We start from the raw sequence: 23318 nt of genomic DNA, 5'->3' as shown, positions 1-23318 counted from the left end.
GTAGACATGTATCCTATGTATCATGTAGCATGTCAGTTACCATAGTAACCGCAACTCTGCTACCAAGTAATTGATCCAGCGCTCCTAATGAAAAACTGTCTCACAAACACTACCCATCTCTAGAATACTCACCATTAATCATGAAACACTACTAAGGCCCATAAACTAAAGAGACAATTTTGAGCGACTGAATCATGTGACCTAATTAATCAGAACTATTCACAAAACTATTCACAAATGTATATACAACTGCAGCTTATCATTTTTTACCATGGTTTTTGATCATATGACATTTAATTAAGTCACTAAGGCGAATGGATCTAATAATGATAACTAGACCATGAATAAACAAGACCAGCTTGTCATTTCAAAAATCTAATTTATTTAGCTTTATTATATTCAAGGAAGAGCATTTTTATTCAAAATTCATTATTTTATTAGCAAAGTGAAAGCATCATTCAAGGAAAGGCACATTAGTCTGACATTTCAAAAGGTAAATCATTCAGCATGAATTAATGCAAATAAAAGTTTCCATTCCCTAAATTCTATTTCCCTGTCTAAAACTCTCTTCACCTAAAGAATAATTATTAAAGACTGCTGCCCTTACGTGCACCAGAAGTCCATCAGCACGTCATTCAGAAATCGGGAAGCAAGAGCCCCCTCCTGCCTGTAGGGCCAGATTTTATACCTTTCTAACTATATAATCTTCTCAAAAAGTGTTCTTTTTCATTGCCATCAGAGTTCCCATTGGCTGACTTATGTCAGACCATCCAGCTCATCACTGCTTTCAAACCAAGAACGGGCTCTTCTTTAGCCCTATTGTTCGTGTTATTTCGCTTCCTCGAAAATGTTTCAAAATGAGTTCATTCGAGTTACAATTCTCAGCTTCCTTACTTTGGCAATCCTGCAACTTCCTGTCCTTTGACAAAACTTCATGAGCACAATATACACGTCTTTTATTCAACAGTAATTTCTGTCAAAATCGTCAACATGGTAAAACTTTCCACTTCTCGAGTGTGCAAGGCTCTTCTCTGGACAGGTTTCAAAACACCATCTTTTTGTAGGTCCAAAAGGCCTCTCAGGAAACTAGTATTTAAACAAACACAAAACAGTAATTAATTAGAGAATTGAGACCCATTCTGTTACCCACCCCCTCTTCTAATTATTAACCGGGTTAATTATGTTACCTAGCCAAAGCACAAAAAGCAGCTTCATATTAACCTTCTTCTTTCAGGCCATAAGGATTCTCCACGAGCTTTTGCCACAGAAAAGACATGACAAATCATATTGCACACAAATAATATAGCACATGCCATTAATTAAACAGCCGCATTTAATACTGACAAAGTCAATAGACAAGGTTAGTTTATTATTTTTCCACGTACTTGCAAATGAAACATAGAAGCAAATTATAATATAATATAGTCCCGCATGTAGTGTCTGCAATTTTAAAACTAAGTTGGTTATTTATTTCAACACATGCTATTAGTACTGATATACTTATTATGGAATTTTAACTTTGCGAGCTTGAACGAAATCTCATTCAACATCTTGCTCCATCAATGTAAATACTGAAAATCTGTCACCTTGTGACAAGTATGCCCTTCACACGCAAACCAAGGAAATGCCAACTATCACCGCATCCATTCTGTTTGGCTCACAGCAAGCTTGAAATGCAGCCATCATATCTCACCATGCTCGTTGAGCCCGCACTACATTCCAATTAAGGACAGGATACAGTGGAAGAGAATATACCTTACTCAGGAGTTAATTAACAGCTGCAAATTAAGCTTTTTCCCCAAGGTCTTTCAGTTGTCAGAAATCCAAGCCCTACATCCATAATCAGCTTGTCCTCTGCACTAGAAAATTCAAAATGTTTGAAGTCACCTTCCCTCGTGTACAAGAAGCATTCTTTTAGAGCACCCTACTCATCCATTCGAGGTTGATATGTGACTCTACCAAGGCCCAAGGCTACTTTAAGACCTTCCGCTTTTGATGAATTAGATTACAAACACAGCATGCACCTCTAAGTATAATCTTTTCTATGTTATAAAACTATCAGGGGGTTCTGCTGTATGTCTACTATTCACGTGCTCTTTACTTTGCCTGACGTTTTTTTGCTGTATATGGGTTTGCCGGGTATTATCAACACATGATCTAGTCCATAGTTATAATATGTTCCCATTAAAATATAGATACTCCTTATTATGCCCAAACATCACCTTAATATCCCCAGATTTCCTAGCCTGACACCTTTGCCCTATTACAGGAAAGCTCTACCTGGTCCCAGGAACTGACATCCTATGTCACTAACTGAAATTGAAAGGGTAATTTGCATCAGCGAATGACAACGAAAACAGATAAAATACCCAAAAGGTGCCCTTCTATTGAAGTGCAGCTATTTTTCGAAGAAGTGCCAATATATGTTCAAACACTGACCTCATGTATCATTATCCACACACAATAGGGCTTAATGACCCAGCATTGTCACTCCTTCTGGCTTGGAGCAAGGACATGGGAGGCAGGGCATATTTGCACTTCTTAAAGGCATGCTTCTAGTAGCTTCTCCCCACTTTATAGGCACAACTGGGTATATGTACTAAACCTCAGATACCATCACCTCAGTACACTTCTGGACTTGTAGGTACTCTGTAGGAAGAAGGACTGCTGTGCTACTGAAGGATTGCCGCTCTGATGGCCTGCTGCTCTAGAATAACTGTTTTCCTTCTGTTCTGACCTGCTGCCCTCCTTGCCTGGGTGAGACGTACTGCACGCACATCACTTGAACCCAGAACCAGAGTGACTCCAAGGGCTTGCTAGCTTGCCTCCTTATTGAAGTCTCAGGGACATAAAAGACTTCCAACTCACTTCTTACAGCACCTGGACTCTGCCAGCTGTGAGTCTCCCCTGCCACATGGTGCCAACCCAGTCATGGACCCTTGGAAGTGGGTTTGAAGTGCTTCTCCAGCATTATCCACTCATCACCGTCGATGCAAAAGACTCAGAACCACCAGTGCATCTCCTCACCTGTGGACGCATTGCCACTGTTGTAAGGATCGATATTGTTGATTTTGCCGACAGTGAAGCTTATCAACTTCATTCTCAACGTATCATCCTAGTTGCCCAGCTTGTAAGTGACACATCGCCTGCCTACCTTTGTGGGTAGAAAACAACGCATTGCCTCCTCTGCACCCCGCATCTCGTCTTTGACATCTATGCAAACAAGGTACTTTGCTGCAGGCCAAAGCTGGTCCCTCTATCCAACCCGCACTCTGGTGCAATAGGTCTGAACCTGTGGATTTGACCTGGTCTAGAGTGACCAGATAGCCCCTTGTTAGAAATGGGATGTATGGTTGGCTAAGACTTGCGCCAAAGCCAGGCAGAAACCACCATTCCTAATTTAGGGTAAGGAAGTCACCCGGCAAGATAACCCCTGCTTACTCTCTTGGGAGCTTGGCACGAGCAGTCAGGCTTATCTCAGAGGCGATGTGTAAAGCATTTGCGCACGCACTCACCATCAACAACATCGTAGGCCCCCCAAAAAAGGAACTCCACAAAAGGTATATATAAAAATAGCCTTTGTATTGCAAAACACAATAGATAGAAACACACACTTTACAATGTGCCAACAGGCACGGGCAGAATTTACAGGGGATTATGTACAGGACAGGGCCACAGTCACCACTGTCAGGAATATGCACTTAGTAGAACTAGCACTTAGAACGTATAACAATCATAAGCTTCACATATGATGTATAGAACATTCAGAGGTGTAGGAAAGACACATGATGTATAAACATACATTCAGCGGTGTAAGGAACAAGGCACATGGCGCATCAAAACACATTCAGAGGTGCAGGAGGTAACACATGATGCATAAACAACACATTCAGAGGTGTAAGGAACAAGGCACATGACTCATCTAAAACACATTCAGAGGTGCAGCACAGGAGAACACATGATGCATAAACAACGCATTCAGAGGTGTATGAACAAGGCACATGATGCATCTAAAACACATTCAGAGGTGCAGCACAGGAGAACACTTGATGCATAAACAACACATTCAGAGGTGTAAGAACAAGGCACATGATGCATCAAAACCACATTGAGAGGTGCAGCAAATTACAATTCGCAGAAATCACATTAGCACAGTACTACATCAAGTCCAGGTTGCGCCACTGCGCCAAAACCTAAACGTAGCAGCGGCCCACTACTTGCTGGGCAGCTGAGGACAGGGACAGAACAGGGCCTAAACGCTGCAGCTGCCACTAAGTGCTGCGCAGCTGTGGAAGGCCAGGGTAAGGATGAAGGAGTGTGACTCACTCCTTAGTCCAAAGAACATGTATCCATAAAAGAAAGAAAACTAAATGGTGCAGCTGCCCACTACTTGCTGGGCAGCTGTAGATCAGCAAAAACTGCGCCAGGGCTCTCACTAGCCCTCTAGGAGAAAGACTGCGCCAAATGGGGAGCCCTCTAGGCTCGGAACAAATCCACACTGCGGCACAGGAATGGAGCCCTCTAAGCTCTGGGAATAATCGTGACCCCAATCGTTGGAGCCTTCTAGGCTCTAAGAGCAAGGAGGGGGGCCAACAACAGTGGTGGGGGCCCGGGGGCTGGCTTTGAGGATAATTACTGCCCCCATTGGTGGATTGGTGGTGTGCCATCCACAGGGCCCTGGAGCAACAAAAGACCCATTTGTGGAGTGGCCCGCTTCCATCTGGGGCTGCTCCGAAGAAGGGCACGTCTAAGGTGCCTGGGGAACACATGTGGCCTTCCCCCCCCCCGCTCCAGCCATCTCAACTTAACGGCTCTCGGCGGGGGAAGGCGTTCTCTTTGTCTGGCAGCGATAGCGCATGGCGGGGCTCTCTCTCCTCATGGGAGCTCCGCCTTCACCAAGCGCCCACTTCGCTCTTCACCCGGTCCCCCATCTCGGGACCGGGACTCAATGTGGAGCCTTCGTGGCTCCTCGGACAGCAGCTCCCTTCCGGCCGGACTGCCAATCACGGCACAGCAGCGGACGGGACTTCCCTCGCAAACAGGAAGTCCAGCCCAACGTCAGGCACTCCGCTGCCTGTCTTCCTTTTTGCGGCACGAGGGCCGCGGCGGTGATTCAGACCGGCAAATGAGGGGCGGGCACCCTCGGTGCTAAAATAAAAGGCAGAAGCGAGGTGGGCACTCGCAAAGGAGCTCATAAACGGGGTGGGCACCCGCCAATAGAAAAACACCATAACGAGCATGATGCAGGGTGGGCACCTGTGATAAAGGGGCCACAGGGGGAATCCATACGCTCGGGATTCCCTTAAACACGGCAACAGGGGAGAGGAGCCACGCACTCCCAGGGCGCCCACAGGCTCAAAAGTAGAAGCGCTCCCAAGCGCTTAGTAGACAATCCAGCGCTCCCAGATGCTAGAAGGGCACAAGGTAAAGGTCCACAAGTCCAGCAAAGTCCTTCAGGAGTCCAGGGGCTGGGCAGTGCCCAGGGAGGCAAGCCTTCCCCTGGGCCCAAGCAGCAGCACGCCCCTGGCAGGATTCAAGTTGGCAAACAAGAACATTTGACAAGAGGTCACAGCCTCCTTTTATACAGAGAAATCCTTTGTCTAAAGGTGCAGGGTGGGGGAAGAACCAGTTGCAGCTGGTCTGGGAGCACCCTTGATGTGCTCAGCCCCTCACTCTATTCACTGGCAGGGCTAGGGACATTAGACGCACCACAGGGGGCGGAGCCAGCATTGTGTGGGGAAAGCCCAGCCCTATTCAGGACCCAGGTGCACTCCTCCCCAACCATCAGCATGCTAATCTCCACACTCACCATCGGGCAGACCCACCCAGACTCCTGGAGCCAGGCTCACCAGCCAGCTCCAGTCAATCACAAGCCAGACACAAATTACACAAACATGCCAACTTCTAGAAGTGGCACTTCCACACTAGACACAATAATGCCGCATATATCATTGCGCAGCATTCAATCACACAAGTCCGCACATACCAGACTCGAGCCTGCACACCTCACGCATCAGGAACTACCAGGGACACAGACATTCCCCATGCATTCCTATGGGAGGGCAGGCCAACCTTACTCCACGCACTCAGGGTGCGCACGCACTTTCCACTGGGAAACAGTGAAAGTGCGCAGAAACCAAGACATTACTATAATTATTTAATAACACCAGGCAAAAAGTTCAGGGGTGAACCTGCCAGAAGGGCCAAGTCCAACACCCCTGTTAGCGCTTTCTGCGTTTAAGCACTGCATCTCAGTTTATTCTTCAAAAATAATACCTCCGGATCTACTTATTGGGTTTTTGTAGTTTTGCTCATTAAATTAAGCTCTACTTTTCTAACCATGTGTGGTATCTTTTTGTGCAGTGGTTTCACTGTTTTACTTTTTGAAGTGTTTCACAAATACTTTACACATTGCCTGTAAAGTTAAGCCTGATTGCCCTGTGCCAAGCAACTAGGGGGTGACCACGGCTTAATTTAGGGTCTGTTTGTGACTTATCCTGACTAGGATTGTGGTTTCTGCTTGGAAAGGGTGCATACTTCTGTCAACCAGAAACCCAATTTCTAACAGCGTGTCACTGCCAATAAGCACTGATAAAACGAATAGCATGACTTTATCAAAGCAGAGATTTCCAACGCTTGTTGATAAAGTTCTTGGGAAATGCCCCCACAGCCCAGGGGCAGATGCAGTTGCACACTTTACTTTCTCAGCCTTCTTAAAGATGGTTAATCATGACCCACAACTTTCAAAACTCAGTCTGTTGTCTGCGTGTATTTGTCCATTGATCTGCTTGCTTGAGCACCTGTATATCTTTTGAGGTAAAGGCACCTGTTCACCTCTGTGCATGTCTGTATGAATATGTGCCTTACGATTTCTGTCTCTGTACACACACTATACAAAAGGCTAATATATAGAAAGTGTTTGCATTCCTTGTTATATTTTGTCTTTACTTGCAGTTTTTATCGTTTACCATTCAGGAATTCAATTCACAATAGAATAATGTGTCGGATTTTTCGTTCTTGGTAATGACAGCAATTTCAGGAATTATCATTCTAACTATTTTATTATATGACTCCCACACCCTGCTAGTTTTGCTGTTACTGTCTGGAGGGCAATTAACCTTTCAATTCCAAACATTTTTAATTTCTATTGTTACAATATACACAAAAACGACCACATATACTCTATTGTTAAAATATACACAAAAACGATCACAAATACAATAAAAAATGTTATTTAAAGATAGTAATGTTTATTTGCTTGCAAATAACTTCAATCGTATAAAATACTATTTTATGATTAAAACAGTTAGCAAATGCAGCCTGCCTAGTGCCGGAAATTGAGATGCAGAATACTCTATACTGTCTCCTTTATAATTTATACTTTATACTTTGGAATCATAGACCTTTTTCGTAAGGTTCAATGCAATCTATTGAATAAGCGCACAGCTATCCAAGTCATCCCAATTTCGTTTGATCTCTGAATATTTTTCCCTTTAAATATTTCAGATTGAAGCAAATATTAATGAACCCCAAGGAATCAAGTCATTGGACGCTCATGGAACCTTCATCACCAACGATTTGCAGGAGATCACAAAAGCATCTTTTTCAGGAAACAAGGTCCTGTTTCGGCTTATAGTAAATGATCTAGGGATTTTATTGTGAATAATAACTAGAGCAGGATTCTGTAACTTTGGTCCCGGAGAACCAAATTCATTCCAGTGTAGGAAGATAATCATATCATACCATATTTTAATAACCATTTAATCATAATACACCTTTAACAATAATAACCATTTGAAAAATTTCACATACAAAATATCTAAAAGAAACTAATTTATATAGTCAGTGGCTCTTATGAAAATCTAGTATGATCACCCTGTGTCATTAAGATTCAGTACAGTTGTAACACAGATACTAGTACACAGTTGGTTTTTAACAAGTGTTTAATTTATCCTGTGCTGGTGCTGACGTGATCAACGTAAAATAGGTACCTGACGGGTATTGCAATTTACTTTTTTTTGCAAAACAATTGCACTGTATTTTCTATACCCTTTCTTTCCTTGTCATATTCATTGGTTTTTCGATTTTAGGGTCACGTGTCTTTCAAGCCATCAGTTGACCAACAGCGATCATGTGCAAATTGCTCCACGACATTGTTGGATGGAGACTTCACAATTTCATATGACGTGAACAGAGAGTCACCAGGAAATGTACAGGTAACCTGCATTTCTGTAGGGCGCTATAATTTTTCCTACATCTAGGAATATTTCCTACACAACCCCTTTGCTTCCAATGCCATTAATCATGGACTGTGAACAGCTACCACAAAATGGGAAAGATCAAAGGGGCCAAATACGAGTCTGGCGGTTGTAAAACCTCCGGACTCGCAGAGGTCCGTCCACTGCAACACAACTTCAAAAGCCATTGCGGAGGAGAACCACCCACTGCGCCAGGGAAAAGTAGTTCCCTGGCGGTGACGGAGATGCACCACAATGTAAGATGCTCAGTCGGACTGGTGCAGTCCCTCTGAGCATATTACAAGTTCCTCCACCCCGCCAATTTAGGGCAGGAGCCCCGCCATGAAAAGGCTGGTGGTGGGAGATCAAAGAGGTCCCTACAGGACTCCCATGCCCCCCTAGCCATAGGTATACATTCAGGGAGGCACAACATGTGCCCCCTATCTGTATTCCCCCAAAGTTCCAGCACAACATGGATGTCACCATCCATGCCGTGCTGGAACTTTTTTGCTGTTCCCATAGCGGTGCCTGTTTTCTAGGCACCGCCATGGGAAAGGAAAAGGACTGTCCGCCTTACACAAGTTCAACTCCTAATAAAGCAGATGGTGCTTACGCTGATTTGGCACAGCTGTGCCAGTGGAGAACCGGTGCAACTACACCAAAGTAGTAATAAGGCCATAAGTATGCTCAAGGAGAGACGATTAAAGGGCAGATTTACTTACATTCCACGCAATGCAGGGTAGCAAGCAATGCTGCTGTGCTCCATTGTGTGGAAGGGATATGTTGTATTTCTGCTGCCTTCTATCACTGGTGGAATGTGTGCTGCCTAGCGCCAACACAGGCACCCTTGCACTATGATGTAAGGGTGTCTGTGTTACAGGATGGGTTATTTTTATGCACAAAAACATAATTAGAGGCATATTTCTCTTTCTAAGTGTGTTGCAGAATGCATCATGCATGGAAAGAGGAAGTAATAAGGAAAAATTAAGATATTCCTCTTCAGGGAGGTGTAGCGTTATGTTGCATTCCTAGGTGTATTAGCTTTAGTAAATCTCGGAACGCATCATATCCACCCATGGAATGCCTTCTCAATACAAGGTAAAGCAAGGCAGCGCTGTGCGCTGCCTTGCATTGCTTAGTAAATGCCAAAAAGAATTTTGGTTTGGGGCAGCGCCATAAAAATGACATAACCCACTGCAAACCCTTTGTAAATCTACCCCTAAACTTCCTTATAATAGCTCTGTTAGGAACCTGGAGTTTTTCTGATGATGTACTATAAGTACTACATGCAGTAGAATGTTCATTTGTAGCCAGCTAGTCAGGGTTTTAAGAACAAAAGAGCTAACTAGCAGTAAAAGTTTGCATTTCCTGCTTGCCTATAAGCCCTTCACAAATGAGCACTCATTTCACCTATATGTTGTATCTTCTAATCAATGCCCTTTGCATAGGCTTGATATCATTTACAGATAATGTAACAGAGAGTGAAGGGACCTTTTCCCTTCAAGGTCGAGTAGAACACTTCAGTTCTGGTTTCTGGTTTCCACTTTACCATCCTGGGGCCTTATTTATGAAGGTCTTGCGCGACTTTTACGTGACTTTTAAAATGGGAAAAAGACACGCACCGGTGGCGCAAGGCCTTCATAAATAAGGCCCCTGGTGCATTGTGATACCCATACTTCCTCCTTCTTTTTGATAAACCTTGCCCAATTAATGTCCTGCTGATTGCGCTCTGTTCCGCATATAGGTTACTGACTCCCATAGATATATAGACACCTTTGGTTTTGCTCCCTTGACTTGTTGCACTCACAACTCCATTTCACATTCCATTTCTGGTTTCTCTATTGTGCCTTCTGCCTTTCATAGTATTTTTTTCTCAAGGTTCCTATGCAACTTTCCCTTTATTAGTGGTTCTACTGAATCCAAGAACCTGTTTTATGACTTACAGCTACTCACCACCAGCACCTGTGATCCTCCCCTGAACTTCTAGCTATTTCTACCCAGTGGGCCCTGTTTGTGGTAGCTTGCAACTGACTCTGTTGTTAGGGCTCCGCTTGCTCACTCTGTGCTGTTCCTTTGGTTTCAGGCTTGTTACTTAATTCTGTGAGGCAGATGTACATACATTGGATTTCCTAACAGTGATCCTAATCTATGCACTAGCATAGCGAATTCAACAGTATTTACCAAACCAACCTATTCGTAATAGGTTGGCTCACAAAATACTGAATGTCAGTGTGTTGCAATTGGACCTATCTCATGAATGTTAATGTGCTAAGACAAAAAATTGCAACCTACTATGATTCCCAGGGATGGTGGCCTACTGGGCTCAACATACCAACATGTATGTGACTGCTTTCAAATAAAGCAAACTTTTTTTAAAATGTAATGTGTTATCCTTGGAAGAAAACGTGATATGTATTGAAAAATAGATATCTATTTTTAGGAGTAGGCAGAGGTCCCACAGACTACTGCCTAGTTCTAAAACATTTTTTTGACTCTTCATAAAGGGGAGGGTGTTCCCTGGGTATCCCTTCCCAATTGTGAATGAGTTACCACCAACTTTGAGGGAGCAAATAAAATATGAATGTTTTGCGACCGCATTTTGTTTGCATAACATTAATCCATACCATACAAAATCACGATTTGGAAGGGACGCCCTAATTTTGTCTCTTCTAAATAGCAGTTCCTTATGATTTCCCAAAGCATCCAGCTATTCTGTAACATGTTACTGAATCACTTAATGGGTTCAGTACATTTGAAAACTGCATTTTCTTGTCACAAACTCTGCGATTTACCAAATCACCGGCTTGGCAATAAAAACATCGAGTAGTACATCTAACCTTACGTGCCTTAGTTATCCCTATTACTTGTTTGTCATTTTCCATTTTGCTTCTTTGGCATACCTGTTTCTGTTCCTTGCTGTTATAGCCTCTTTTTCCCTGTTGTATGCAAACATTTCTTTTGCGGTCTGTATTCTTCCATCCAGCCCTTGTTTGTAAGCAGAATTCTAAGGCAATCATTATGAGTTTGTCAGCTCGAGTGAGTTATTTACTAGACGCAATAAATCGCATTACTCCTGGTTGAGGTATTTACTACATGTGGTCAATATCTCCTATTCCAAGTTCCTAAAAGGAAATTGGAGCATACCATGCAGAATAATTTTTTAACACACCAAATTCGGCATGTTTTGCCATTTTCCAGGGCCTTCCTCCCCGAAACTTTCAGAAGACCTGACCTTTCCAAATTTATCAGGGAAAATCTGTGAGGCTGTGATAATTATCAGACATCAACTTCGATTCCTGTGCAAACGTGTTTGCACATGGATCAGAATTTAGCCCACATCTCGTAATGAGGGCCTAAGTCTGGGTTCACAGTGTTTCTGTTTCTGTGTGATTAGTTCTCACCTTGAGTGCGTGTGGAATCCTTTGTCCTTTACTTCAGTGTTCCTTAATCTACATAAATATATAGTCTGATTCCTGTACTTATAATTCATTGCTGCTTTCCATGAGCCTCGTTCTTTTAATCAGTGTTTCTTGCTCTATACCTTTTATTGTCTCCTGTGTTCGTGTTGCGATCTTGATAATTGTTACAAAGATAACTAGTGAGATTCTGAGGCTTTGTGTCACTTGCACAGAGGTTCACCCAGCACTTTTCTTCCATAAGACCAGCTGGGTGCCTTGCAGGAATCTGAGAGTAACTGAGAGTAAGATCTATTTACCCTCACAGAGAGGTTACTTTCCACATAGTGTACGAACCCAATCTCAGCAGGGTCAATGACTGGTTGGTATACCATCATAATGAATGACTCACTTCCCTCTTTACTAAAGAATGTTTTGTTGACATCAACTACTAATTTCTCATTTGCTGCTTTTCAGATTTATATTATTACTTATTAAACAAAAGTTACTTCATAAAAACTCATGTATTTGTTGAATCCTCTTGAATATGTTATGTATCCTGCAACTAAAATGTAGTAAATGTGTTTCTCTTAATAATTTCTTTTAGATTGTAAATGGATATTTTGTTCATTTTTTTGCGCCTGCCAATCTTCCATCTGTGCCAAAGAATGTTGTCTTTGTCATAGACAAAAGTGGATCCATGAGTGGTCGAAAGATGGATCAGGTAACTACCACATCTCTAATGTAAAAATGATTATGACAGCAAACACACAGGAATATACCGGGGTTCAAATGAATGGTTCCAGACTGCATTTCCACTTGACTTAATAGGGAATTATTCAGCATGAGGAATAGACTGAAGGACCTGGTTCAGGCAGGTTTTCTCTATGTCAGAGGAGAGTAACAGTGATATTTACTACCTGTTTTGAGTGAATAGGGCATCTGGGGATTTTGAAGCTGTGACCTCATGGGGTTGCGCCTTGTCTGAGCCCCCTTTGTGCTGGAGGGGAGACCCTCTCCAGACAACCACTGCTCCTCTCCCAGTCTTTGTTTTTCTTGGTGAAGATACACACCCGGTAAAACGAGGTCTAGTCTTTCCAGGCCTTGCAATTTATAGAGCACTAGTACGGGACGTTCGGCATTGCCCAAGGAATATGGCTCGGGGTAACTTGTATGGGTCCTAAAAACACTTAAATGTTAAACATTAAACCTTCGGAAATGCAATTGGTCTGTTTTCATTGTTGGGCTGGTTCTAAGTCAATGCCTTTAATTTTAAGCTGCATTGGCCTATCCTAATGTGTATCCTGAAGTATTCTGGGTTAAGTTCCCTCCCTAGAATTACCATTACCTCGTGTTCTGGTAATTCTGTGTGAGAAAAGAAAAATCCCTTTGGGTAAGTTGTGTTGCAGAGTAGAATCTATTTTCATATATCACACATCCCTATATACTCTATCTCTTTTTTTTTTTTTTTTTTTTTTTTTTTATTGAGCAGAGCAGAGGTCAGTGCAAGAAATACAAAAAAGTACCTATTTAACAAACATACTTTCGCAGGGATTATTATACACATCATCAGAATAAAGTCAGAATAAAATCAAGCACATGAGAAGAAACACAGCTAAAACCAAAGAACCAAGAACATTCAATTTCAGTTACACTTAAACAGTTTAGCAGCTTCAATAATTGCCACACGGCTAGTGCAAAAAACTGAATACTCTCCTCCAATTGAACCTTTAACCTAAAGTGCTAAAGTGCTCAAGTGCTAAAGTGCATAAGTGCTAAAAAAATTTAAAGTGCAATCGTGCCGTATAATTTTTTATCAAAGTGCTATATATATATATTTTTTTTTTGGTAAATAGTATTCGTTTCTATACCTCAGACCGTGTGTGTTCTTAGTATATTCTCGTGTGAAATGCTATGAGGTGGTGGTAGATGCACAAATAGGAAAATATTTCCAAATATTCATAAATTTTCTCGTGGACCCTACTCTTTTAGCATACGCCTCTTCAAATCTTTTCGTCCGTCGCATTTTATTTACCCATTTAAAATAAGATGGTACCTCCTCTGACCTCCAGTTTTGAAGGATTAGAGAACGGGCGACTAAAGTGCAGATTGCAGTGAAAGTTACTTCTGCACTGAGCAAATCCCTTCTCTTTGTTGAAATGCCAAACAAGGCTATTTCGGCTTCGGGTTCAATTACTTTATTTATGGCCCTGCTGATTGAAGAAAAGATCTTACACCAAAAATCGGACAGCTTTGGGCATGTGTAAAAAATGTGCAACCAATCACCCCCCTCATGAAGCTGACATCTAAAGCATTTGTTTTCTACTCCCAAAAAGCGTTTGCTTAATGCTTTAGGAGTGAGGTACGCCAGCCAACAGGATAGGAACGACATTCTTTTAAAATTGGCCGCTCTGAGAGACTTACCACCCACTTCTGAGATCCTTTCCCACTCCTGCCACGAGAAGGAACAGTTGGTTTCCAGGGATATTTTGGCCAGGATTCCGTCGACTAAAGGAGAAGCTTCCCCCTTCCTAAGGAATTTATACCAATTCCCTAATCCTGTTAATTTTACTTTGTATAGGGCAATAGCCAGTGGCATTTCCCCTGCCGGCACATTATATTTATGTATAAAATTTATGATTTGAAAAAATTCCAAAAACCCCGTTTTTAGTTTATTATCGGACCTGGCCAGAACCTCCTGCCAAGTAATGAGCCTCCCTGAAACAAAGAAGGCCCCCAAATCCCCAAAGCCTGTCTCCATCCATTTTTGAATTTTTCTTGAGTGGATTTGAAAACCGAGGCTCTTGCACTCCTCTATTCTCAAATAGCGCAAACCACCCCCCACTTCCTGATTAAGAACGGACTGTAATCTTTTTATTATATCTCTAATGGTCTTATATCTGGTCTTCTTTGGTAACTTTGCTGTTTTTAAAAATATCGGAACCTGCGAGCCTGCCTCTTCGACCATTTTTTCATAAAAAAACATGTCAGGCTGTCTACTAGGTGCCAGTAAGCGAGCTGCAAGATCCAAAATTGCGGCCGTGTAGTATGTTCGTATATTCGGTAACGCTAGGCCCCCTTGTGTAGTTCCCAGCTGTAGTGTGCTTAATTTCACCCTTGCAACTTTCTTATTCCAAACAAAATCCCTGACCATTGAGTCAATTTCCCTAAAATAGCGCGAATTAATTTTTAGTGGAACATTTAAAAAAAGAAAAACCAACAAAGGAAGGATCGACATTTTAATAAGTTCGACCCTGCCAATCAAAGTTAAGGGCAGTAAAGTCCATCTTTCCAATAGAGTTCTAATTTTATTCCGAGTTGCTAGATAGTTCAAGCTATATAGTTGATCAAATTGATTGGAGACATAAATGCCTAGGTATCTGATCGGTTCGTTATTCAGTGCTTGTAATCTTAAATTGGATGTTAAAAAATTGCAGTCCGAATTCAGTACTAGCACCTCGGTTTTATTTTGGTTGATCTTGTAACCACCAATTTGTTCAAACTGATTAAACTCTTGGAGAGCATTATCAAAATTGAATTTATCGGGATGAAGGTATAAAATAATATCATCTGCGAATAATTTAACTTTTGACATTCCTTCTATAGGTGGCTTGATATTTGGGTTGCTGCGTATTCTTATTGCCAAGGGCTCAATAAAAAAGGTAAACAAGATAGGGGACATCGGACAGCCTTGCCTGGTGCCACGGTTGATATTAATCACTCCTATCGAGTTGGCGTTAACTACCACTTTTGCCTGCGCATTCTGATATATGTTTTTTAACATGCTTATTATCATGTCTGGAAACCCAAATTTTAACAAACCAATAAAGAGTGCCTCCCAATTCACCAGGTCGAAAGCTTTTTCTGCATCAACCATTGAAATTAAAGTTGGAATTTTATTAACCGAAACAAAATCTAACGCCTGAATTAAAAACCCGGTGTTTGTTGACATGGACCTTCCTGAAACGAAACCTGACTGGTCAGAATGAATTAACGCCTGAGCAATTGGTGTAAACCGCTGTGCCCATATTTTCATAAGAATCTTAAAATCGGCATTAAGAAGACTGATCGGTCTATATGAATTGACATCCTTCTCGTTTTTTCCCTTTTTAACAAAACTAACAATAATGGACTCTTTAAAACTTGAAGGAACCGCACCTCCCAATCGAACAAAATTAAATAACTTAACCAGAAAAGGGGTCAATTCTTTAACAAAAGTTTTGTAAAATTCGATTGGGAGCCCATCTGAGCCACACGCTTTTGCCCCAGCAATTAATCTCACTATTTCTGAAACTTCCGAAGCTAAAATTTCGCTCTTTAATTGTACGGATGATGGACCAGGTAAAATGGGGAGATTTACTTTGTCAAAATACTTATAGATACAATCAGGTCCAACCGCGTACGTTGTAGAGTATAACTTAGAATAATGGTCCAGAAATACCCGAGCTATGTCATTTTTTTCTCTAACAATATTTTGCGTTATTGGATCAATGAGCTCAATTATAGTGGCTTTCTCCTGTTTGGTTTTAGTTTGCCCTGCTAACATCTTTCCCACCATTTGGCTCTCCTCATAAACTCTCTGTTGGTACGTTCTAGAGCTATTTATTTCTTCAATTACAAAAAATTCTTTTAAGGCAGCCTTCGCCCTTGCCAATTGTAATGTCGCATCTTCCCTTCCCAAATTACTATTATTCATAGCATTAGCCACATTCTGGTGGAGGTTGTTAACCTTGTCCCGCCTTTCTTTCCTCTGAGCGGCTGTGCGTGCGATCATCTGACCTCGGATAGCTGCTTTAAACCCACCCCAGACTGAGAAGATGTCTGCAGTGCCTTCATTTAGGTTAAAAAACTCTAATATCCAATCTTTTGTTAAGGTCACCCAGTTATTGTCTTGGAGGAGTAGACGATCCATCTGCCACCTGGAATAGGCCTCTCCTCCCCCTTCAATCACACACTCAAGTGATATTAAAGAGTGATCTGAGAAGGGGTTTATCCTTATAGAAGTATCTGACACCAACAATGATCGTGAATTAAGAAAGAAATCAATCCTCGAGGCCGTATGGAATTGGTTAGAATGGCACGTAAATTCTGCCGCTAACGGATTACCATTTCTCCATTGGTCCACTAACTGATGTTCCTGCATTAGGGCTTCCAAAACTCTCCTAGTTTGTGGTTTCAACTCTTTTTTGTTTTTATTAGAGGTATCCTTTTTTAAATCTTGGATAAAATTAAAGTCCCCACCCAATACTAATTTTCCCGGGATCCCTCTAAGTAGCTCAGTAATCCTCATTAGTGGCGTGGTATCGTCACTTATCGGGCCATAATAGTTAACAAAATTTAAACACATCCCATTTAACTTGGCCTCTACCCAAATCCATCGCCCCATTGGATCTCTCTTAATTTGTCCAAACTCCCATGGAAGACTTCGACAGAAATATATGGCAACTCCTCTTTTAGCTAACCCTGCCGAGGCAAAGTTGTTACTGCTCTTTTTACTGCTACATTTTTTTACCCCCCTTAACCCTACCCCTGTCCTCCCCGGCCTCCACCCCCTAGAGGTGGACCCCCAAATTTCCCACTCACTCCACCTCTTGCCCTCCCCAATTGCTTTGCGGGGTGCCATGGATCTGCACCCAGGTTGACCCCCCCCCATGGTAAATATATTATAAACCATCTGGCTAGACTGTTAGATCATACAAACATTTTCATCTCCAACTAGAATTCTGGAGAAAAGAAAAAAAAAAAAGACCCTCCACCAAACCATTTGACCGGAGCCAGTCGTTGACCCCACACCAAGTTAAGGGCAGTGTTGCGGTGTGGAATAAAGCCCGACTGGTCCGGGTGCACTAAGTCGCCAATCGCGCCAATCAAACGGTTGGCCAGCAATTTAGCCAGGGTCTTAGGCTCCGCATTCAACAGAGAAATGGAACAATACGACCGGCACAGATCTCTGGGTTTCCCTTCCTTATGAATGACCACAATGGTGGCCAGTCTCTGGTCGTGGGGAAGCATACCCTTCTCCTGTGCCTCCAGAAACATGTTCCGCAGGGCCGGGGAGATGACATCGGGTTTAATCTTATAAAGTTCCACTGGTATATCATTGGGGCCGGGTGCCTTACCGGACCTAAGGGAGCGAATGGCGAGGGCTATCTCATCTGCAGAAATTTCCCTATCCAAGTCATCCCGGTCATCCTCCGACAGACACAGGAGGTGCACCTCCGCCAAAAGCTCCCCAGAATTGGTCTCGGACTGGTCAGAGACTGAGGTGTAAATGGCCTCAAAGTAGTCTGCAAACGTCTCTACTATGGCCCCCGGGTCAGTGACAGTCAAGCCATCCTCCCCCAGCACTTCTGGGACCACCCGACTGGCTCTTTCTCTTTTGTCCAGCCAAGCTATGAGCTTGCCCGCCTTGTCCCCGACATCATAAATCCTACCCTGTTGCTCTCTACCCATGACCTTAGCAGCGTCAGTAACGGATGTAGCTCCGGTGTCGGGCCGACCTCCAGTCGGGAATCAAGATCTTTAATCTCAGCTTCGATACGCACCACATCCGCATCTCTACGTCTCCGAACGTCAGCAATAAGGGAGAACGCCTCTCCCCTTAAGACCGTCTTGAATGCTTCCCATAGGGTGACAGCCGATGCAACCGACCCCGCGTTCTCAGAAAAGTAGAGCTCAATAGCCTTGGCCATGAGTCCACAAGTCTTTGGGTTGCGGAAGTACCATGGATTGATCGCGACCACTTGGTCGGTTGCCTCAATGTCAAAGTCGAAGGATACCCAGACCGGGGAGTGGTCCGAAATACCCCTCGCCAGCAATCGGGCCTCAGAGACTGCAGATGCGTGGGCCGCAAGAGTCAGTACATAGTCGATTCTAGAAAGACTACTGTGTGCCCCCGAGTGGAACGAATATTGACGCTGGGTAGGATGCCTAAGCCTCCAGCAGTCAATCAGTCCCATGGTGTCCAGAAAATCGGGTAGCCAGGATTGCGAACTTCGGAGATCTCTGGATGGATGTCTGTCTAAGGTCCCCGAGCATACCGAATTGAAGTCACCCCCCACAATAAGTAGCCCCTCGGGTAGACCCAAGATGGCGCCTCCAAGGTCTTGAAACGTGTTGTTTTGTAACCCAGGGGGGACGTAAACCGAAACCAGAACCAGAGACCGTCCCTCCCATCTCCCCGAAACAGCAAAGTACCGCCCTCTCTCATCAACAACACTAGAATTAATCTCAAGGGGGAGAGACGCACGCACCATAATCCCCGCCCCCTGGGATCCTGAGGAGAACCCTGAATGTGCCACCATCTTGAATCCCTTCCTGTTGAACGCCTGGCACATATTCCCCACCAAGTGTGTCTCTTGTAACAGAATAACATCAGGCATATTTCTCTTGAACAATTGTAAAACCACCCCTCTCTTAATACGGTCACTCAAACCATTAACATTCCAACACAGCACTTTTAGTTTCCTAACCCCCATTGTCAAATCGTGGGCCCTTTCCGCCCGGGCCGGCCGCCCAGTTACACAAACAAGAATATCACAGTCTTTGAATTGCCTTGAAAAAGGAAAAGAGAAAGAAGGAAAAGATAACACACCAACAAGCAAACCTCCCCCCACCCTGCACCCCTGCATCAGACTAAAAAGCCCCCCCAACCAGCAGTGTGCCTGTCACCCCATTAACTACACTACAAAAAGGACCCTAGTGGAGAAAGGAGATCACACAGCCCCCCCCCCGCCACCCTCCATAACGAGAAGAAGGATATACTTCGTAAAATGCAGCAATATAGCTTTGGTTGTTGTCAACAGGGCCACTGTCCGACAAAGTCATCAAAGTGAGTTCGATTCCTGTTGCTCAGGGCCTCCCGATGCGCCCTCAGAGTGTTCCTCCCAATCATTTTGTCTGTTCGGCAAAGTGTCCAACCAGTCGCTCACCACTTCAGGCAGGTCAAAAAACAGAGCACGGCCATCGTGTTCAATGCGTAGTTTCGCGGGGAACATCATTGAGTACTTCATCCCAAGGTCTCTAAGACGCCTCTTCACTCCCGCAAAACTTTGGCGCTGTCGCTGAACAGCCCGAGTGAAGTCCGGGTAAAAGTTGATGTCCGCATTCTGAAATTTCAGGGGCCCATTCCGTCTCGAGGCTTGCAGGATAACGTCCCGATCTCTGAAGTTGAACAGCCGTGCTATAATGGGTCTCGGCGTGGCACCCAGTTTGGGGCCCCCCCCGGGCATTCTATGGGCCCGCTCCACTGAGAAGAAGCGACTGAGGCCCGCTGGGGCCAAATGAGTTTGCACCAAGTCCTCCACGAACAGATCACTGGCCGATTCCTCTACCCCCTCCGGTACTCCGGTAATTCGGACGTTCTGCCGCCTGGCACGTCCCTCAAAGTCTTCCAGTCGCCTCGAGAAGAGTTCGTTGGCAGACCTCAAGTCCCGGACCTCCGTCTGCAGGTCCGAGACATCAGTTGTGAGGCTCGCAGTTTTAATGTCCAACGTTTTGACCCTGTCGTTGGTCTTGCCCAGGTCAGCTCTAAGCAGATTAATTTCGATCGCCAGAGTGTCAACTTTGTGCGTCAGGACCTCATGCTGTTTGTGCATCTCCGTTTTGATGCCAGCTATGGCGCCCATAACGTCCCGAAGTGTAGGGTCCGACGTGTCTGGCGATCCCTCCCGATGAGAGTCCTTCGGCCTGGTAATCGCACTCGGTGAAGTCCTTTGCTGGGCATAGCGATCAATCTTATTAGACTGGGAAAGAGTAGTCTTCCTACTAACTCGATTCGCCGTCCTGTCTGGCTTGCCCCTGCCCGCAATGATGGAGTCGGGGAGCTGAACAAAGGGTGGTACACCAAGGCCACTCCAGATGAGCAAAGCAATCACAAAGTAAAGCGGGCACCGATATTTTCTCAGCGACCATTCACTCCGCAACTCCGCGTGCTCCGTAGGGCCAGCGTAGCAGTCACTCACATAGCATTTCGATCATGCGTTGCGGTGTCGTCGTCACCAACCACCACAGAGACAATAGCCCGTCCCTGGCACGGATCTTCAGCACAACGTAACTCCGTCCAGGAGTGTCGGATTTTAAATCGGACAGCGGGACCCGTCTCCGCAACCATTCACCAACAAGAGTCCACCGTCGTGGACCAGGATTTCAGACAGGATTTATGCGGAGGGTCGGAGGGTCTCCGGAGCTCCGAGCTCACGCGGCCATCTTGCTTGCCCGCGAAGCTCCTCCCCCAGTTGAGTTAATTTTATAATTTGTCACAGTGTTTAAGTGCAAAGCATCATCTGAGTGGTGAGAGTGGACATCCCTGTCTTGTGCCTCAGCTATATCAATTTCCTTGACTCTGAAACCATTCAAAATTGGACACACCCACGCCCTGCTGCATAAACCTGGAATTCTCCCTGATAAACTGTGTGGGGATCTTCCTTCTATTATAGAGGGCCCATAATAAATCCCGGATCAGCAGGTGATAAGCTTCCTCTTCTTCTGAAAACAGAAGTTGGCCACAAGCTGGTTTGTCTGAAATATAGGAAAAGGCTTGAATAAGAAACTATGTCTGAGGTAGCCATTTGTTGCCTACCAGGATCCCATCCCACCAGGATCCCAACCAATTGGTCCAGTTGAGCAGCAAGAATTTTCATAAATATCTTATAATCTGTACTTAGAAGCTTGGTGAGGCGATGTCAGCTGCATTGTATTGTTTTTTTATCTGAGTTTTACCAGGCAAACTTGCCTGTGGTAAAAGGTTTTGCAGTAGTACGTTGTGCACCAAATATAATTATACAGAAGAAATAAGTGTGAGGAATTGGCCTCTCTATGAAGACTTTATATAGTTCAATCCCAAAGCCATCAGGACTGCAGACTTGGCAATGTGTTCAGAATGTTAGATGTTGCAGAAAGTTCCCTATGCTGAATATTGTGGAGCCGACCATTTCTGTATATAGTGTGGAAATGTAATGATTTTTTTTAGAATACCTGTTATTTTTATTCCTGCCATTGCTTTTATATTTTTTTAACTGCTAAGCTGAGAATCTTGGGGCCTGATGTCAGAATTTTACATTTAAAAAGTGGTTGCAAGTTGTGCACTAACTTTTAATGAATGGAAAGGAATTTTGTGTACCTATGTTCTAATTGGGCAGTTAACAAAATTCCGAATTGTAGAGGTATGCAATACTACCTACCTCTGTAATATGCATGAAACAGATTGCAAATTGCGATCTAGTACGGTTGTTCCAAGCCACATGCATGGTAGCTTGATGGGATAAGCAGGCCACTTTGTTTGTGACTGATCTTAAATAAAGCAATTTTTTAAGCACAACCACTGTTCCTAAATGAAAAATGGGATGTGTTTAACAGAAAAATTAAAAAGTAAAAATTTTTTAGGAGTAGGCTGTGTCCCATGGATCAACATACTCAAAGGGGAATGGATCCCCTAGGTACTACACCCACTTTACAAATTGCTTACCATCAAATTTGAGTTGGGGGTGAAATATTAGTTTCTATAACTGGACGTCAGTTATTATTGTGTTTATAGAGTTCACTAATCATGCACAAGAGTATCCAAGCAATTGAGCGAGTATGTAGGTGTGTGTTTCCTGCAGAATTTTTCGAAGAACCAAGTCTTCAGCTACTTGCACAATTCAAGTTGTGAGAAGGAGTCTCTGATGTGTTGTGGAGGTTGTTCCATGTTTTGGGTGCGATGTAAGAGAACAAATGGCTACCTGTTCTGCTTCTGTGTATTCAAGGGGTGTGTGTGAGTGAGAGCGAGGCTGTACATAGGTACTTGATGGGTTATCGCTGTGTAAGCAGCTGTTGAGGTATGCAGGTCCTGGGTTGTGTTGGGCTTCGTACATGTGATTGAGGAGTTTGAACCGGCAGTGTTTCTGAATGGGAAGCCAGTAGAAACTCCCTGAAGTTAGATTAGGTGTCAGTACAGCGAGGAAGGTTTAGTATGAATCTTACAGCAATGTTCTAGATGATCTGAAGTCTGTTCAGGAGATTCTTGGAAATTTCTGCCTACATTCCGTTGTTACAGTCAAGTCAGCTTGTGATAAGTACTAGTGTATGGGTTTCGTATGAGGCTTTGTAGGAGCCACTTGAAGAATTCCCATAGCATTCATAGGAAATGGAAGCAAAGCGAAGCTCATTGCGTTGACTTGCGCTGTCATGTTCAACTTGGCATCCTGGATGATCCCCAGATTTCTGGTGTGGTTGGTGGGTGTTGGTGTGGGTCCAAGTTCAGTTGGCCATCTGGGGGTGTCCCATGGGAAGTACTTGTTTCCAAAGGCAAGCACTTCACTCCTGTTGGAGTTCAGTTTCAAGCAGTTGGTTCTCATACATTCAACTACCAGGGTCCTGCAGGTGGGGAAGCTTTTCCTGGTGGTGGGTGTTTTGACTGTTATGTAGATGATGAGTTGAGTGTCATCTGCGTAGGAGATTATGCTGATGCCTTGGGACCTGATAATGTTGGAGAGTGGTGTCATGAGGACACTGAACAGGGTTGGGCTGAGGGTTGAATCCCTGGGGACTCTACCTACAGGGTGAATGGCCTCAGATGTGAAGGAAGGCAGTCTGACTCTTTGGGTTCTCTCTGTAAGGGAAAGGAGCAGATCCAGCTGGTCCTTGGAACCACAATTGTGGAGCCTTCTTATGAGTGTGTTGTGGGAGTCTGTGTCAAAAGTGGTGA

At 43.8% G+C, this 23318-nt stretch overlaps 1 protein-coding gene across 1 annotated transcript in view; it reads left to right on the top strand.

The window, feature by feature from the left end:
- The window catches only part of LOC147660703 (inter-alpha-trypsin inhibitor heavy chain H3-like), a 234398-nt gene that overhangs the window by 79576 nt on the left and 131504 nt on the right, over window positions 1–23318 (top strand). Inside the window, exons 6-8 of the mRNA XM_086951524.1 lie at window positions 7507–7617; window positions 8091–8216; window positions 12240–12356. Of these exons, the coding sequence (XP_086807650.1) occupies window positions 7507–7617; window positions 8091–8216; window positions 12240–12356 (354 nt within the window). The remainder of the gene's footprint in view (window positions 1–7506; window positions 7618–8090; window positions 8217–12239; window positions 12357–23318) is intronic.

Source organism: Lissotriton vulgaris, unplaced genomic scaffold (genome assembly GCF_964263255.1).
Source record: "Lissotriton vulgaris unplaced genomic scaffold, aLisVul1.2 SCAFFOLD_1187, whole genome shotgun sequence".
Classification (NCBI taxonomy): Eukaryota; Metazoa; Chordata; class Amphibia; order Caudata; family Salamandridae; genus Lissotriton; species Lissotriton vulgaris.
The sequence above is the reverse complement of the archived record's forward strand: the minus strand, read 5'-3'. Positions and strand labels throughout refer to the sequence as shown.